Below are 18,742 nucleotides of genomic sequence, written 5' to 3' on the forward strand. Positions count from 1 at the left end.
TCGAAGGATCAATTATGGGCCAAGTGCGGGCAATTGGGATTATAAGAACATAAGAAATAGGAGCAGGAGTAGGCCATCGAGCCCTTCAAGCCTGCCCCACCATTCAATCAGATCATGGCTGATCTGAAGTGGATCACTTCCACTTTCCTGCTTTCTCCCCATAACCCTTAATTCCCTTGTCTCTCAAAAACCAATCTACCCTGGCTTCGCTTCCCTGGTGGTCCAGTGGTTCGGATTTGGCACTCTGACCGCCGCGGCGGTGCCCCCCCCCGCTATCTTGAGGCTGTGCCCTATAGTCCTGCTATCCTTTCTAAGTGGGAAGAATCTCTCTACCTCTACCTGATCCATCCCCTTCATTATCTTATACATCTCTATAAGATCCCCCTCATCCTTCTCAACTCCAACGAATACAGACTGTCTATTTAGTCTCTCTTCATCGTCCAACCCCCTCATCTCCGCTATCAGCCGAGTGAACCTCCTCTGCACTCCCTCCAAGGCCAATATATCCTTGCGCAAGTGTGGCGACCAAAACTGCACACAGTACTCTAGCTGCAGCCTCACCAGTACCCTGTACGGTTGCAGCAAGACCTCCCTACTTTTATATTCTATCCCCTTCGCTGTAAAGGCCAACATTCCATTCGCCTTCCTGATCACCTGCTGCACCCACAGACTGGGTTTTTACGACTCATGCACAAGGACCCCCAGGTCCCTCTGCACCGTAGCATGCTGCAGCTTTTCGCCTTTTAAACAATAATCCCTCCTCCAATTATTTCTGCCAAAGTGGATAACCTCACACTTGTTGACATTATACTCCATCTGCCAGGTCCTCGCCCACTCGCTTCACCTATCCGGATCCCTCTGCAGACTTTCCACACGTTCCACGCAATTTGCTTTTCCACTCATCTTCGTGTCATCAGCAAATTTCGTCATCCTACACTCAGCCCCCTCCTCCAGATCATCTATATAAATGGTAAATAGCTGAGGCCCCAGCACCGATCCCTGCGGCACTCCACTAGTCACCAACCGCCAACCAGAATAGCACCCATTGATACCAACTCTCTGCCTCCTATTTGACAACCAATCCTCTATCCACGCAAACACCTTACCCCCAACTCCGTGCACCCTAACCTTCTGTAGCAACCTTTTATGAGGCACCTTATCAAACGCCTTTTGGAAATCTAAAAACACCACATCCAGTGGTTCCCCTTTGTCTACCGCACGAGTCACATCCTCACAGAAACCCAATAAATCTGTCAAACACGACTTCCCCTGAACGAATCCGTGCTGCATCTGCTCTATCAAACCATTCTTTTCTCGGTGCCTCGTTATTTCTTCTTTGATGACGGATTCGAGCATTTTTCCAACTACAGACGTTAAACTAACCGTTAGTTTAACGGTTAGTTTAAGGGTTTTAAAAAAAGGACGCATGGACAAGTTGGGCTGAGCAGCCTGTTTCCATGCTGTAAACCTCTGTGATTACTCGGAAGCATAGGTTGAAATTGAGAGGGAGATGTTTAAAAGGGATATTAGGGGCAAGTTTTTCATACAGAAGGTGGTGAATGCTTGGAACATTCTTCCGGAGGTGGTGGTGGAAGCGGATTCCATAACAACGTTCAAGAGGCATTTGGATAGATACATGAGTAGGCAGGGAATAGAGGCAAGAAAATAGTAGATTAGAGAGGCATCTGTGTCGGCATAGAGTTGGTGGGCCAAACGGCCTGTTCCTGTGCTATACTGCTTTTTGTTCATCACACAGAAATACTAAATTCGACCCACTTAAATCTGTACTTTATTTTTAATTTCCAACACAAACTTGGATCACTGAAAATTACCTCTGCTTCCTAACACAAGTGTTTCTAATGCCATCAGCCATTGCGATTCTACAAGCATACTGGTATTGAAAGAGCCAGTACCTGTTGAGAGAGAAGCGGGCATACTGCACATTGTACGAAGGGATGTAATGCCGTGCCTTTTTTGCTGGTCCTTCCCCTGATGCCATATCCTGGTACCGTTTATGAGAGCTTCCCTGACCGCCCATACGCTTGTAATTGTCTCTGTTTGACAGACAGGGAAAAAAAATAACAGAAAGACAGTGAGAGATTCTGATGTGTAAAATTGAATAGCTCCTCAGGGCAACATGAAAATCTAAATAAACATCTTGAGTCTACGGCATCCAAGTTTAAGGACATTCCCTCCAAAATTAATTGCAGCAGAATAAATGCCATGTCATCCAAACACTGTCTGAGCTCAGGCGCGCAACAAGACTTTCAATGACATTTCTGGTCTGGGGCTAGGGATTGCAGTTCATCAATCGGGTCTGGGACAAAGGACAGGAGCTCATGGCTCAGGACTATGTTTGGAAAAGGATAGTCACCAGGTGCCACCACAAACACCTTTTAAAGCAATGCTGTGTTGAACTGGACACTAATTGTCAGGGCAAGTCCAAATGTTGTTAGATTCCTTTGAAGAGGAGGTGCTTGCTGAGTGGAAATCCTTGTGGTGACCAGCTCAATCTGGAACACAGCCAAACTCTAGGCCACGATGCTCTGAGAGACACCTAATGCAAAGCAAGAGCTTGTTCTAATAGCTGAAAGGGCAGCAGGTTGTCCCTGCCCAAGCTAATCCACAACAGCCAATTCACAGCAGTTAGAGGAAGCTCAATCCATTGGTGTCTCAATATTTCCCAACCAGTCAGAGCAAGAGAGGGTGCCATTTTGGAGAATGCCCTCTCATCAGTCCGATGATGTGCGCATCAGGTTGATTGGCTATGGTAAATTGCCCCTTGTGTCAGGGGGACTAACAGGGTAAATACGTGAAGTTACAGGAATTGGTCCTGGGTGGGATTGTGGTCGGAGTCGGCTCGATGGGCTGAATGGCCACCTTCTGCACTGTAGGGATTCTATGATTGAAAAATCATCAAATTACATCTATCAAAAGAAGCAAGTTCTTTCAAATCAGCACACACACTCACTATCTCATCTAAGGAAATAGAGGCTCCTACCTTCTGTCACCTCTCCGGCCAATGTCCATTCGTCCATTCCTTCCCATTGACCGCAGTCCTAAATCCAGCCTACGGCCAAGCTGGGCATGCGGGCCCAAGTGAACCAAAGGCTGCAGCAAACCAGCTGGGGGCAGGGTGGGGGGAAGAAAGAAAAAGAGAGAGAGAGAGAGAAAATAAATTTCTTCAAACAGAAAGACACAGGCCAGGGTACGACAACAAGCACATCAAGTGGTAGTATTGTAAAACCTCATTCCATACTGATTTGGAACTAAAGCACCGTTCCTTCATCATCACTGGTTCCAAATACTGCAAGTTGCTTCCTAACATCATTCTGGATGCACCCATAGATGCATCCAAATGGACTATGGTTGTGAAGCAAAGGTGGCTCACCAGCACCTGTTTGAGGGCAATGAGTGCTGGTCTTGCCAACAGCGCTCAAATTCAAAAACACATTTGTGAAACACACAGGATTGAAAAACTCAACCAACCCTCAATCCATTTTATTTGTAGGACTTTAACTTCATGAATCAACACCTATCTCTGATTCAACAACAGACCTTCAGCTGCTCAGGCTGGGTGAAGAAGGAATTCTACCAGGATTGGATGATGGATGAAGGGTGACCTGGGTGAGCGCCGTAACCTGGAACTCCGATTTGAGCTCTCTTTTCCCTCACTTTGTCAGCATCTTAATCAGAAATTCCATCCAAAGAGCCTGGCAAGAGCGAGTGAGGAGCTCTGTACATGGGTCACAGGATTCTCCACTTTCAATGACATAAAGGAGATCAACAAAGGGGGAAATGGGCTTCAGGTGAAGTTTAGTGTTGGCAAGTGTGAGGTGATGCAAAAGTGCCATGCAAGGACAGAGAAATGTACAGATATAAATATAGGAACTTTATAAAATAAAATTATAAAATGAGGCTGATCAGTCCAATGCTGGTTTTGAATCTGCACTCCATCAATACTTGGAATCACTTTCTCCCCCATCCTATTCCTATCCTTTCAACCACCAACCCAATAGCATGCTCATTGCTGAAAGTTTTTTTTCTCAGCTCACATTCCGAGAACTGAATCCAAATGTGAGGCAGCCCCTTGTGCTGAGAAGAAAATCCTGATGTGACCTCAAATGAGGCCATAAGCCCTGCAACCTCAGTTCAAACAATGTTCTGCCCTGACACAGGCTTTAGACACGACACAACAAAATCACTAGGATTCTTCCATCGGGTAAAAAATACAAAAGTCTGACGTCACATACCAATCAACTCAAGACCAGTTTCTTCCCTGCTGCTGTCAGGCTTTTGAATGGACTTACCTTGCATTAAGTTGATCTGTCTCTACATCCTAGCCTTGACCGTAACACTAAATCTACACTCTCTCCTTTCCTTCTCTATCAACAGTATGCTGTGTCTGTGTCGCGCCAAGAAACAATACTTTCCGCTGAATGCTAATACACACGACAATGATAAATTAAATCAGTTCACGTCTACTTGTTCTGATGAATCACAAAGAAAAAGTAAGATGGACAAAAACAATGCTATCAGTATTTAGTGGTGATGTCACTGGACAAGTAATCCAGACGTTCAGGGTTCAAACTCCACCATGACAGCTAATTGAATTAATAAATCTGCAATTAAACGCTTATCTAATGGTGACTCTGAAATAATCGTCAATTGTTCTAAAAACCCATCTGGTTCACTAACGTCCTTTACAAAGAACAAAGAAAATTACAACACAGGAACTTCAGCCCTCCAAGCCTGCACCAACCACGCTGCCTGACTTTACTAAAACCCCCTACCCTTCTGGGGACCATATCCCTCTATTCCCATCCTATTCACGGACTTGTCAAGATGGCCCTTAAAAGTCACAACCGTATCTGCTTCCACTACCTCCCCTGGCAACAAGTCCCAGGCACCCACCACTCTGTAAAAAATCTGCCTCATACATCTCCTTTAAACCTTGCCCCTCACACCTTAAACCTGTGCCCCCTATAATTGACTCTTCCACCCTGGGAAAAAGCTTCTGACTATCCACTCTGTCCATGTCTCTCATAATTTTATCGACTTCTATCAGGTCTCCCATCAACCTTTGTTACTCCAGTGAAAACAAATCAAGTTTCTCCAACCTCTCCTCATCGCTAATGCCCTCCATACCAGACAACATCCTGCTATATCTTTCCTGTCCCCTCTGCAAAGCCTCCACTTCCTTCTGGTAGTGTGGCGACCAGAATTGAACACTATATTCCAAGTGCGGCCTAACTAAGGTTCTATAAAGTGGCAACATGACTTGCCAATTTTTAAACTCAATGTCCTGGCCAACGAAGGCAAGTATGCTGTATACCTTCTTGACTACCTTCTCCACCTGCATTGTCACTTTCGGTGACCTGTGTACCTGTACATCCAGATCCCTTTGCCTATCAATATTCTTAAGGGTTCTGCCATTTACTGTATATTTCCTATCTATATTAGACTTGCAAAATGCATTACCTCACATTTGTCTGGATCAAACTCCACCTGCCATCTCTCTGCCCAAGTCTCCCACTGATCAATATCCTGCTGTATCCTCTGATGATCCTCATCACTATCTGCAAATCCACCAACCTTGGTGTCGTCCGCAAACTTACTAATCAAATCAACTACATTTTCCTCCAAATCATTTGTGCACATTACAAACAGCAAAGGTCCCAGCACTGATCCCTGAGGAACACCACTTGTCACAGCCCCCCATCCAGAAACACACCCTTCCACTGCTCCCTTCTGTCTTCTTTGACCGAGCCAGTTTTGTATTCACCTTGCCAGCTTCACCTCCGAACCCATGCAACTTCACCTTCTGTACCAGTCTGCATGAGGGACCTTGTCAAGTGCCTTACTGAAGTCCATGTAGACAATATCCACTGCCCTACCATCAATCATCTTCATCACTTCTTCAAAAAACTCCACTAAGTTTGTGAGACACGACCTCCCCTTCACAAAACCATTTTGCCTCTCACGAATACGTTCACCTATTTCCAAGTGGGAATAAATCCTGTCTCGAAGAAATCTCTCCAATAATTTCCCTACCACTGATATAAGGCTCACTGGCCTGTATTTACCTGGATTATTCTTGCTACCCTTCTTAAACAAAGGGACAATATTCACTCTTCTCCAATCCTCTGGGACCCCCCCTTTAGCCAGTGAGGATACAAAGATTTTTCTCAAGGTCTCAGCAATTTCTTCCCTTGCTTCTTTCTGGGCTATATCCTATCAGGCCCTGGGGACTTGTCTACCTTAAAGTTTCTCTAGAACCGTAATACCTCTTCCTTTTTAATCTCAACATGACTTAAACTATCTACACATCCTTTCCCAGACTCATCAATCACCTCGTCCTTCTCTCTGGTGAATACTGACACAAAGTACTCATTTAATACCTCACCCATTTCCTCTGACTCCAACCATAGATTCCCTCCCTTGTTTAGGGAAGGAAATCTGCTGCCTTTACGCGATTTGGCCTACATGTGACTCCAGAGCAATGTGGCCATAGACACAAAATTAAACCTGAAAGATTTAGGAGAGAGTGCAGGAACATGAGGCTTTGAGATTCACTCCCAAAGTTAGTGGTTGAAATTGTGCCAATATTCAAGCCTAGATTGCGAAGCGGAAAAAGGATACGAACATTTCAGGAATGACTGGGACTTCTGAACAATATAGGGGTAAATATGACAAACTGTCTGGGTTGAAGTCCTGTTTCTGTGCTTTAGCTTCTATGTTCAAAAACATCAAATAATTCTAGGGGAGTTTGTGAAGGGATTGGTGTCTGTGGCTGGGACTAACAGGGAAAACAGTTCTGATTCAAGAATGAGGCTCAAATACCGAGGTCTAAGTTGTTGTTTTATTGGCTTCCTGACTCCAGTGAATAAAACAGTACATTCCTGTTCGTACTCACGTTTGTGAGGGAGCTGGGAAAGCAGTGGCTGAGAGGATAATAAGGAAGGAATGCGTGGAGCTTGGAGTAGTGGCTGTGGCTGGGGTTTTGCTCCAAGGATGCCTTGCTTCTGACCAGACAACATGTGTGACGGGCTCTGCAAAAAATAATATAACAAAAGTAGTCAATATCAGGAAGGCTTTCCAAACCGTCAACTTCTACAATCTGTGAAATCTCAAACAATTAAATGGGGTAGTGATGGCAGAGCAGAGATTCAGTGTCTGCACAATAGAAACACAGAAGACAGAAGCAGGATGAGGCTATTTGGCCCTTCGAGCCTGCTCCACTATTTATTACAATCATGGCTGATGGTCCAACTTAATAGGCTAATCCTGCTTTGTCCCCATAACCTTTGATCCCATTCACACCAAGTGCTCTATTCAGCCGCCTCTTGAATACGTTAAACGTTTGGCATCAACGACTTCCTGTGGTAATGAATTCCCCAGTCTCGCCTCTCTTTGGGTGAAGAAATGTCTCCTCACCTGTCCTAAATGGTCTACCCAGAATCCTCAGAATGTGACCCTGATTCTGGACTCACCCTACCATCGGGAATTCTTCACTGCATCTACTCTGTCTCGCCCTGTCAGAATTTTATAATCTCTATGAGATTTCCCCCCTCATTCGTCTGAACTCCACTGAAAACAATCCAAACCTAGTCAATCTTTCCTCTAATCAGCCCCACCATCCCCACAATCAGCCTGATAAACCTTCACTGCACTCCCTCAAGAGTCATGCCGCTCACGAATGTAAACGTAATCGCGGTTGGCCAAAAGAAACGGGTATTTGACTTCCCAGTAAATCACTTTCTGTCCATCACAGTCCTGCTCGTAAAGTTCTTTCACGTAACTATCCCATTGCTTCCTATACTCCAGATCCATGTACATATCCACATAGAGCTCTGGACTATAATCAGGAAACGTTCCATAGATCTTATATTCATAAAGGCACGACTCCGGCCGCAGCAGGCGGTGGATGCGAATGCCGCCGATCTCCAGGAACCTTTCCCAGTCTCCGCTCCCCGGAGCCCCCGGCTCCAGCTCCCGGCACACCCCCTCCAGCTCCATGGCAACGCCCTCCGGCCAGCCCAGCTCCATGACAACGCCCTCCGGACAGCCCAAAGAGCAAGGACATCCTTCCTCAGAAAAGGAGACTAAAACTGCAATGTAGCAAGTTGTTTGGAAAACACATTTCGCAGTCCTTCATGGGTTAGACACAAGTCCTCCTGCAGATTCAAGCATAGCAAGCATCCCTAGAGCTGAAAATGTCAGGCAGACTCAGGGCGGTGCAAGAGGAAGCAGCTGTAGAGGGCGGGGGTTTCCATGCCGGGGAAGACTGCTGTCCCAGGGACTCTTGCAGCCAATGCAGTGATGAAACCACAACAGCAGAATCAGATGGAAAGAGCAGTACAGCTGATCAGCACCCAACAGAAAGCAGACACTACTGATTGGTGAGTCTCACAGCATCAGCACCAAATATCCTGTTTTATATATTTTCACACAACTTCAATGACCTCCATCCATATGAATTACATTTATATCACATCTTCAATTCAATAAAACATCCCAATGTGTCACACAGCAGCATTATAAAACCTAGTATAACACCGAGTTAAATAAGGAGATATAAAGACTTGACCAAAGAGGTAGATTTTAAGGAATGTTTGAAAGGAGGGCAGCAAGTTAGACAGGCAGAACGTTACAGAGCTTGAGGCCTTGGCAACAGATGGCAGTCATCAATGGGGAACAATTAAAAGTGGAGACCTTGAGTTAACAGAGAGAAGAATGAGAGACACCGGCCAGGTACACATTGGAACTGTCAAGAGTTCCAGCAACAGCTGAAGGCCTGTGACCAGCGGTGTGCCTCAGGGATCAGTGCTGGGCCCACTGTTATTTGTCATTTATATTAATGATTTAGATGAGAATATAAGAGGCATGGTTACTAAGTTTGCAGATGATAGCAGGATTGGTAGCATTGTGGACAGTGAAGAAAGTTATCTCGAATTGTAACGCGATCTTGATCAATCGGGCCAGTGGGCTGACGAATGGCAGATGGAGTTTAATTTAGACAAATGCGAGGTAATGCATTTTGGTAGACTGAACCAGGGCAGGACTTACTCAGTTAATGGTAGGGCGTTGGGGAGAGTTACAGAGCGAAGAGATCAAGGGGTACATGTTCATAGCTCCTTGAAAGTGGAGTCACAGGTGGACAGAGTGGTGAAGAAGGCGTTCAGCATGCTTGCTTTCGTCGCTCAGAATACTGAATACAGGAATTGGGACATCTTGCTGAACTTGTACAAGATAAGGCCACACTTGGAATACTGTGTGCAATTCTGCTCACCCTATTATAGGAAGGATATTATTAAACTGGAAAAAATGCAGAAAAGATTTACTAGGATGCTACAGGACTTGATGGATTGAGTTATAAGGAGAGGCTGAATACACTGGAACTCTTTTCTATGGAGTGTAGGAGCTGAGGGATGACCTTATAGAGGTCTATAAAATAATGAGGGGCATAGACAAGACAGATAGTCAATATCTTTTCCCAAAGGTAGGGGAGTCTAAAACTAGAGGTCAAAGGCTTAAGCTCAGAGGGGAGAGATATAAAATGTCCAGGGGGACAATTTTTTCACACAAATGGACAAGCTACCAGAGGTAGTAGAAGAGGCGGGTACAATTTTATCTTTTAAAAAGCGTTTGGATAATTACATCGGTATGATGGGTGTAGAGAGATGTGGACCAAATGGGGGCAACTGGCATTAGCTTAGAGGTTTTCACGGATATGTTGGGCAGAAGGGCCTGTTTCCATGCTGTAAACCTCTGTGACTCTATGACAAGGGCAAACACCAAGTGATATTCCAGAGGTGGAAAGAGCTGGTCCTCGTGATGCTCAGAAGCGCTATTCAGATCAAATATCAAGGTGCCAAAGACTATTTCAACTTCCGACCGTCACCAGGGAGATGGATGGAATTGGTCTGAAGCAATCTGGGTGAGTGGTTTGGAAAGGAAGCTGCAACTGGTTGCGTTTGTGTCTGCTGCCCATGTTCTTCTCAGTAGAAGAGGACGCAAACTTGGCAGGAACTGCTGAAGCAATGTTGCAGAGTTGCTGCAATGCATCATCTCTAGAATATCTCAAAGAGAGCAGCAGGAAGGGGCAGAAGACAAATCAGAGAAAGATCTGAGGGAAGGGTGACAGTATAGGCAACTAACTGATCAGATGGCCTCAATCTCAGTGTTTAAGAAATTCACGATCTCCTGGCACTATGTGCTGGAGGTGAAGATGGCAAGGTCAGTTGAGGGGGGATTGGGACCACAGTTTACAGGAGAGAAAAGAATCCAGGGGTTATCTGCGCACTCCAAGATGATGATGAGCAATTTTAGCAGATGATTACAGGGTCCAATAGTAGTGGATGCAAAAACACAAAATGCTGGAAAATCTCAGCGGGTCTGACAACATCTGCGGGGAGGGAACACAGCCAACGTTTCGAGTCTAGATGACCCTTTGTCAGAGCACAAGGAGGGAACTCAGAAACCAGCAAAAGGTCATCCAGACTCGAAACGCTGGTCTATTCTCTCTTCATGGATGCTGTTGGGTCTGCTGAGATTTTCCAGCATTTTCTGTTTTTGTTTCAGAGTCCAGCATTGTCAGTATTTTGCTTTTATTTCAGCCAGATCTGACAGTGAAAGGCTAAATCAGTTGTCAGCTATCATCCCTTGGACTTAAAGATTTGGAGATGAAAGCAGTATTAAAGAATGTAATTGGGACTTGGACAGTCAAGGACAAAAATAGCTTAGTTGGAGTTCAGCAACAAAAAATGTGCAATTACACTGCTTGACGTGGACTTTGTCATCTGCTCGTGGGAAGGATGTAAAGATACAAAGTTGCAAAGAAATTATGGAGACATGCAAAAATTATACAGTATTTATAATACGAGACATTAATAATCCAAATATAGACTGGGATAAGAATATAAATCATAGAGCGTTCCAAGAGTGTATTCCAGAAGATTTTCTCTCAGTATTTTACTTGTCCAAAGAAAAGGGAGAGACCAAGTACACTGCTAGACCAGGTTCCCTTGGGGGAGCTCAGAGACCAGAGGCAGCGCTCAGAAAGGCTGTTAGGGAGGAGGACTGTTGGAAACTTCAGTGTCAAACCCTGCTTCCCAGTTTGCAGTCTCTGGCACAAACCCCATCTCACAACACGGGGAGGCTGACCCAGGAGTAGACACTGCAATTGTTACCCTATGCTTGCCTGCCTTTCACTGACTCAGGTGAATCCCTCCCTCAGTGCTACTCTAGTGCCTGTACCTGTGTTGGCTGCACCTGGACTTTCAGTGCATTCCACTTCACTGAGTGACTGGGGTTGTACACAGCTTTCACCAGCACTCGCTCCCCAGCCTGGGGCATCCGTCCCTTCACCACACTGCAATACAAAGACACAGAAATCAGAACTCTTCCACATGCTACTTTCACTGCTCAATACCGTCAGCGTACGTCGGAGACGGTTGGGATTTTCCCAAATGGGAATGGGGCACAGCCTACCGGGAATATAGGCCTCTAGCACCTGGCCAAACTGATCATTCCTCATTTGAGTTAGTTGATAATGGTGTGCATTACCAACTTAACCCTTGGTGCACTGCCTGTTTGAACCATCAGGTGCAGGGAATTCGGTGGGGGTGGTGGGGGAAGGGGGCAGATTCTCCACTTTAACCTAAGGCAGTGGGGCAAACTGTAGTTCAGACTACACTGTCTGAGCCACTGTCATGTGAATGGCTCAGAATCAGACAGGGCAAGAATTAACATAGGCCTCTATTGGTGCACTGTCTACTGGTTCGCGGATCACTTACTTTAGATGGAATAACACTTCCTCATCAATGAACCCAAAGTAATCGTGAAGACTTGTGACTACTCCCGTGAACACACGCTGCTTCTGCGACTGGCCCGCCTGCCCATGGCCCTGCCAACAGCAACAGAACCAGTGTCAATGTTACTACAAGGGACAACAAATCTCCAGCAGGAGAAGTACACCACAAAACACGTTCTACTTCAACATGACCCCCTCCTCCATTCTCCAAAACTCTGTGGCAAAATTCCACAATCATTCTTCAGTGGAAGCACACTGTTCAAGTGTCAGCCAGATGTTAAACTGCAAAGACATTCCAACTGAGTCACTCATCTTGCTCTCACCTGACAACCCAGCTTTTGTAGTTTTCAAGTTTATAATTTCTCAGGGATACAACATCAAGTCTTATCTATCCATGAAGACTCCCTTGACAAGCACTGCTGTTAATTCTTCTTATCACTGCTAAGGACAAGCCCAAAAATACACAACTTAATGAACACAAGGCTGATGAGGAGTGGACATTCGGTCAAGATCTACGCTGTTCAGTTCTGAGATGAAACCGAAAATCATCATGTGCATTCAGATGGGTATAAAGGTTCCAACTCCACCAACCAAATAACAGCACAAGAGTTCTTCCTGTGCCCCAGCCAAGATTTATTCCATTAAATAACATGACCATAAAACACTTCAGCTCATTGTTCATGTAATCTGTGTTGTGACATCTTGCCGCCCACAAATGGTTTGCTGTATTGTAAAAACAGAGACTGCACCAAGAAGCAATTCATTGACTCTGAAGTTCTTCACTATGTCCTGATGATTTGACAGCGCAAAACTGAATGCAACTTCTTCATAACAACTTGCATTCATTTAACACTTGTAACATGGTAAAATGCTCCAAGATGTTTGACAAGATTGTTATCAGAGTGTGACTGATGTCAAGACAGGCTGAGACAGAAGAGGGAGATACTAAGGAGGATCTTCAAAAATAGAAAGCTAAGAGGTTTAAGGAGGGGAATTCCAGAGTATTAGGTCTAGGTAGCTTAAGACATTGCCCCTGGTGGGTGAACAGGAGTAGAGAAGAGACAAGTGGCCAGAAATAAAGGAGCTAGATAAAGTCGGAGAGATGACACAGGGGTAAGGCTTTGGGAGGAGGGGTCCTAAGTTTTAAAACAAAGTCAGGATGCAGTACAGGCTTGGATGAGCTGCAGTTCATAAGTCGAAAGATGGGAAGCTGGATAAGTGCTGCAATAGTTGAGCCCGGAGTTAATGATGGTATGGATAACTATTTCAGCAGCAGATGAGCTGAGGCAGGGCTAGAGTGGCAGGACCATGAGTCAATGAAAACATCAAATTCTGTCTAGTTATCATGCTTTAATGCAATGATCATTAATTTGCAAATTATCTGGGAGCTGCGTGCTTTGAGTGAATTGTTGCCTGAATTCAAGGATCGAGTTTAATTCTGTTCCTCAGCAAGAACTTTAATAAGACTTCAGTACCTGGCACAGTGAAGATAACAAGATCTACATCCTTATGAAAAGGAAACACAACAGGTTAGTCAGCATCTGTCAGGAACTTGCAAGCTCAAAGACAAAAGTAGGAAGTTAAAAACACAGACCAACAGGAAATAAGGAATTGCATGAAAACATGTAGAAATCAGGTTTAAGTACCCTCGTTCCAGGCTAACATCATTATCAGAAAGCTATTTTACCAGGAAGTTGATGTGAAGACCAAATATCTGAAATGGGAAGAGGTCTACTCCCCAAAACTAGAAGCTCATCATAATAATCGAGAAAGTATAAAGACAGAGTGATGTTCAAGTGAGAAGTCAAATCTTTTGATCAAACAGTGGACTCCTTCACTCCATATTTAATCTGTATGCAGTACACATCAGGCAACTCAGCAATTCCAGGGTTCAGCCATCTGAACACCTTTCTAATGCAGCCTCATGCAGTCGTTCAACTTCATTCAAAAAATGCCAGAAATAGCCCAAAACTCCCTCCATTCCCCTCCACCTCAGTGACAATATTCCCCACCATTCCCCTACATCTCAGAGTAACTGCACTCACTTTCAGCGCCCCCAGTGTGACAATAATGTGTCCCTTGTGCTGTGGTTACCTGTAGCAATGCCTGTTGGAGGGATGGTGGCCCAGGTCCCAGCAGCGATTGTTGTTGGCCGCCATGGACACCTACAGGAAGAAACATAGGCTTCAATCTTGCTTACAACTGTAAAGTTAATACACAAACTGTGGGTAGGGGCTGTGTACAAAAACCAGTCACTTCATTATCCACCATTCTCTCCAGAAACTGCGTCATATTCACACTCGTGTAAATTGGTCCACACAACACCATGTGAAGAGCTTCCCTTTGGATAATCCAGTGTCGTTGTTTGTGATTTTATTGAATAACTCAAGAGTCCACACCATGAGAGAGAATCTACTAATTGAACCAGAGCGATGGAGAAAGGCAGCAGAGTTAAAGCCAGAATCAAATCAGTTATGATCTTCTTGAATGGCAGAGCAGGATTGAGGGGCAGAGTGGTCTACTCCTGCTCCTATTTCTTATCCTCATTGAAATCATAGAATGATAGAAACCCCACAGTACAGAAAGAGGCCATTCAGCCCATCGATCTGCACTGACCACAATTCCACCCAAGCCTTACCCCTACATATTTACCCACTAACCCCTCTAACCTATGCATCTCAGGACATTAAGGGCAATTTTAGCATGGCCAATCAACTTAACCCGCACATCTTTGGACTGTGGGATGAAACCAGAGCACCCAGAGAAAACCCACGCAGTCACAAGGAGAACGTGCAAACTCCACACAGACAGTGACCCAAGCCAGGAATCAAACCCACATCTGTGGAGCTGTGAAGCAGCAGTGCTGACCACTGTGCGACCGTGCCACCCTCTTCTGGCAATTTTCTTGGGCCACCATCTGGTATCTATAGTTAATGACTGTCTGTCGTGGAAACATACACAGAAGCAGTCAATCCGCCATGTAGAACAGGGCATCACATCCGGAAGAACACAATAGGAACAGATTACAGCAGTAACAATGCACGTGATGGCAGAGGGGGATCCAGAGGCCATAAGGGGGAGGACAGTGGTGGGGGGTGCTGAGGACAGGAGGGTACAGCTCTTAAGTTAAAAAAAACCCAATGCCCAGGCAGGAAGAGGCAGGGCGGTGTGCTACGAGGAGCAGGGCTGAAGTTGAAGGGTAGGCAAGCTCAGACGTAAATAATGAATGTGAAATGAGAACCCTGTCACAATCACCACCCTATAATGGATCAACATGGAGCTTCAGGACATCTGCAGCAAGGCCATTTCCTTACTTGCAAAAAAGTAGGAATGGATTGGTTTTGCAAGTGGGAGAAATGTTTTGAGATGGTGAATTGAGAATGCTAACATCAGTTCATAGAACAGCAGACTCACTCAATGAATACATACCTGCCTTGGCCGCAGACTGAAACTGATTGCCCCACATGGATTCGGTCTTGTCTCTTCACCAACTAAGAATACAATGTTGTCCTTCTGAAACTTGTGTCTGATTCAGCTGACAGTCACCTGAGAGATAAAAGTAATTACAGACAGTTCACACACACGAACCTGGATCTCACACTCAGTTTCTTCAACAATTACCAATATGTCCCAGCTTGAAGGGCACCGCAATTCACTTGGTGCAGGACTGCTCATTCGTCAATTACGATGAAAGAGAAGAAACAGAGCTGTGCTCATCTTATCCAAACTCTGAAGTTTACATTTCAGGGATGTTCGCTGGGAGAATGTAGCAACAAGCACAATGGCATCTGGACCTTCCCTGTGTCTAATCATACCCTTGAACACATCTACATGGTTTCCCTCTGAGACACAAAGGCAATCATCCAACTGCTGGACAGACAGGGCAGAGAAATTGCAGTGTTCAAGGAAACAGAAACTTCCCTGCCAGGGAGGGAGATGTTTCTGTTTACCCACAGTGCAAAGTAGAGCCATCATGAGTCAAGCATAGGGTACAGGGTCACAGGTATGGCCAGGAGGACACTTGACATCCTTGTGTGTCCACCAGAGCCAGCCAGACCCCAGCCATCCTGCTCAAAAAAGCAGCAAGAACCCTGTCACAATCACTACCTCATAATGGACCAACATGGAGCTTCAGGACATCTGCGGCAAGGTCCATTTCCTTACTCACAAAAAGACTTGAAGCCCACAAGAGGCCTCTAGCATGTCACAACTTCAAAAATAGTCTGGGATCTCCCTGAAGATAGGAAGAAATTTAAAGAGTGGGACCTCAAATAACATAAGCTCTGGACTATCCCCAGTGCCATGTAGCAGTGACACTGAGACAGGAAAACACTGAGGATCAATGTGTGGCTTGAAGAGGAAGGACTTCAGATTTTTGGGGCATTGGGACCAGTCTAGGCATTTTCAACAAGACTGGGACCAATGTTGTTGCACAGAGGTTCATCAGCTTGGCTGAGGAGGCTTCCGCTCAAACTGTCAGGGGGTGTGTATCAGCTTGTAAAAACAGAAATCAGAAATAAGGTTTATAAACGAGTAACAGTATTTAACAGTACTGGAGATGGGAGTAGCCCTATTTTGGACAGCTACAAATAAAGGAAGTCTTTGAGGGATACAAGACAGGTTTAGATTTTTATGTATGTAAAGTTGAATCAGGCTGGTGAGTTCCAAGCATAAATAGCTGTATGGAAACATGACTAAAAATGGGGAGGACTGATACTTTACACTGATGGATAGAAAGTGGTTAGAAAACATGAAGGAAGAAAGTGAGATGGTGTGGAAGAGAGATGATGTCCTTGAGAGGTCAGGACAGAATCCATTTCGTTCGAGTGAGTACCCAAAAAGTGAATGATCACACAACTGGGGATATTCCATAGGCTTCCAAATAGTGAGTGAGAGAAACAAATCTGCGGAGAAATCATAGAGGTGCACAAACTATGTAGGATGATATTGGGAACTCTGATTCCCAAATATACAGGCATAGTGTTTGAGAAAAGGATAAGGAGAGAGAAAGAATTCTGAAAAGCATTCAGATAAACTTTCTAACCCTAGATCTCAGAAGTGCCAGTGGGGGAAACACTTAGTTACAAGAGATGGAAAGAACAAGGAATGGGATGACAGGGAATCTAGCCAGATTAAAATACAACCAAAGGCTCACAAAGAAAGAACAGTGGGTCATTTTTAAGGAGGAGATGTTTCAAGTGCAAGTTAAGTACATTAGAATAACAGTGAAAGGTGGGGGGAACCAAAAGATCAGCAGCAATAGGTGCAGGAACAGGGTATTTGGTCCATTCAGCCAGCTCCAACAGCCAATAAGATCACAGTTACTCTGATCATGGCTGGAACTTCACTCTCCTGTCAATAACCACGGACTCCCTTGTAGATCAAAAGTACATCTACTGCAGCTTTGAATGACCCAGCCGACACTGCTGAGTGATCCAAAGACTACAGATCTTCAGAGATAAAACTCCTTGTTGTTGTATTAAATGGGTGGCCCCTTATTCTGAAACTGTGCCCCCTTAGTTCTAGACCCCCCCCCCCCACCAAAGGAAGCATCCTCTCAGTGTCTAACCCAGTCACATCCCCTCAGTAACTGCCATGCTTCAGTAAGATCACCTCTCATCATTCTGGACTCCAATGAGAAAAGGCCCAATCTTTCCTCACAAGACAACTTACACCCCAGGAATCAGCCAAGTCAACCTTCTGTGATGTATATTCCTCCTCAAGTAATCTCATATTTTCACACATTAAATTCCATCTACCAAATATTTGTCCGCACTCGGTCTATCTTGTTCCTTTTGAAGACTCTCTGCATCCTTCTCACGCCCTGCTTTCCCATCTAGCTTTGTATCCTCATACTTGGCTACAATAGTCATGGATACACAAGGATATTTTGGCCTTGGAGGGAGTGCAGAGGAGGTTTACTAGGCTGATACCGGAGTTGAGGGGGTTGAACTATGAGGAGAGGCTGAATAAACTAGGCTTGTACTCGTTAGAGTTTAGAAGAATGAGGGGAGATCTCATTGAGACATATAAGATGATGAATGGGATGGATAGGATAGAGGAGGAGAGACTCTTCCCGCTCAGAAAGGACAGTAGGACTAGGGGGCACAGCCTCAAGATAAAGGGGGGGCGGTTTAGAACGGAGTTGAGGAAGAACTTCTTCACTCAAAGGGTGGTGAATCTCTGGAATTCTCTGCCCGTTGAAGTGGTGGAGGCTGCCTCACTAAATATTTTTAAGACGCGGGTTGATGGGTTTTTGATAAGCGAGCGGATTAAGGGTTACGGGGAGAGGGCGGGAATGTGGAACTGAGCCACGACAGATCAGCCATGATCTTATTGAATGGCGGGGCAGGCTCGAAGGGCTAGATGGCCTACTCCTGCTCCTATTTCTTATGTACTTATGATATGGATAATTAGTTGAGGGCCCAGCACCAATCCATGGTGCACTCCACCAGTTACAATCTGCCAACCTGAAAATGACCCATTTATCCTGACACTCTGCTTCATGTTCGTTGGCCACTCTTCCAGCCATGCTAATATAGCAACCTCATCACCTTCTTGTGCGCTGACTTTAACTGTGATGTGTAGATGCCGGCATTGGACTGGGGTGTGCACAGTCAGAAGTCTCGCAACACCAGGTTGAAGTCTAGCAGGATTATTTGGACACTCACCTGATGAAGGAGCAGTGTTCCCAAAGTTTGTGATACCAAATAAACCTGTTGGACTTTCAACTGGTGTTTAGACTTCTGACTTTAACTGTGGCACATAATCGTTCCAGCATTGTACATCTTATCTTTCAATTTGATATCATCCTTAACTTCCTTAGTTAGCAACAGATGGTGCATTCTTATCATTGTTTCTTTCCTATTGGAATTTTTTTTTTGTTTAGAGCTATGAAGGGGCAGCACAGTGGCACTGTGGTCAGCA

At 45.0% G+C, this 18,742-nt stretch overlaps 1 protein-coding gene across 2 annotated transcripts in view; it reads right to left on the reverse strand.

Annotated features, from left to right (window-relative positions):
- Window positions 1-18,742, reverse strand: part of LOC145361440 (cell division cycle and apoptosis regulator protein 1-like) — a 59,616-nt gene that overhangs the window by 37,733 nt on the left and 3,141 nt on the right. Inside the window, exons 2-8 of one of the 2 annotated variants that reach the window (XM_080217249.1) lie at window positions 15,245-15,361; window positions 13,910-13,980; window positions 11,799-11,908; window positions 11,260-11,374; window positions 6,917-7,052; window positions 3,002-3,125; window positions 1,914-2,054 (exon numbers count right to left, since the gene is read on the reverse strand). In XM_080217249.1, coding sequence (XP_080073375.1) covers window positions 1,914-2,054; window positions 3,002-3,125; window positions 6,917-7,052; window positions 11,260-11,374; window positions 11,799-11,908; window positions 13,910-13,980; window positions 15,245-15,281 — 734 coding nt within the window. In that variant the 5' untranslated portion in view covers window positions 15,282-15,361. The remainder of the gene's footprint in view (window positions 1-1,913; window positions 2,055-3,001; window positions 3,126-6,916; window positions 7,053-11,259; window positions 11,375-11,798; window positions 11,909-13,909; window positions 13,981-15,244; window positions 15,362-18,742) is intronic. The other variant, XM_080217250.1, reaches the window with a different exon arrangement.

Source organism: Carcharhinus amblyrhynchos, chromosome 34, assembly GCF_965287045.1.
Source record: "Carcharhinus amblyrhynchos chromosome 34, sCarAmb.v2.hapA, whole genome shotgun sequence".
Lineage (NCBI taxonomy): Eukaryota > Metazoa > Chordata > Chondrichthyes > Carcharhiniformes > Carcharhinidae > Carcharhinus > Carcharhinus amblyrhynchos.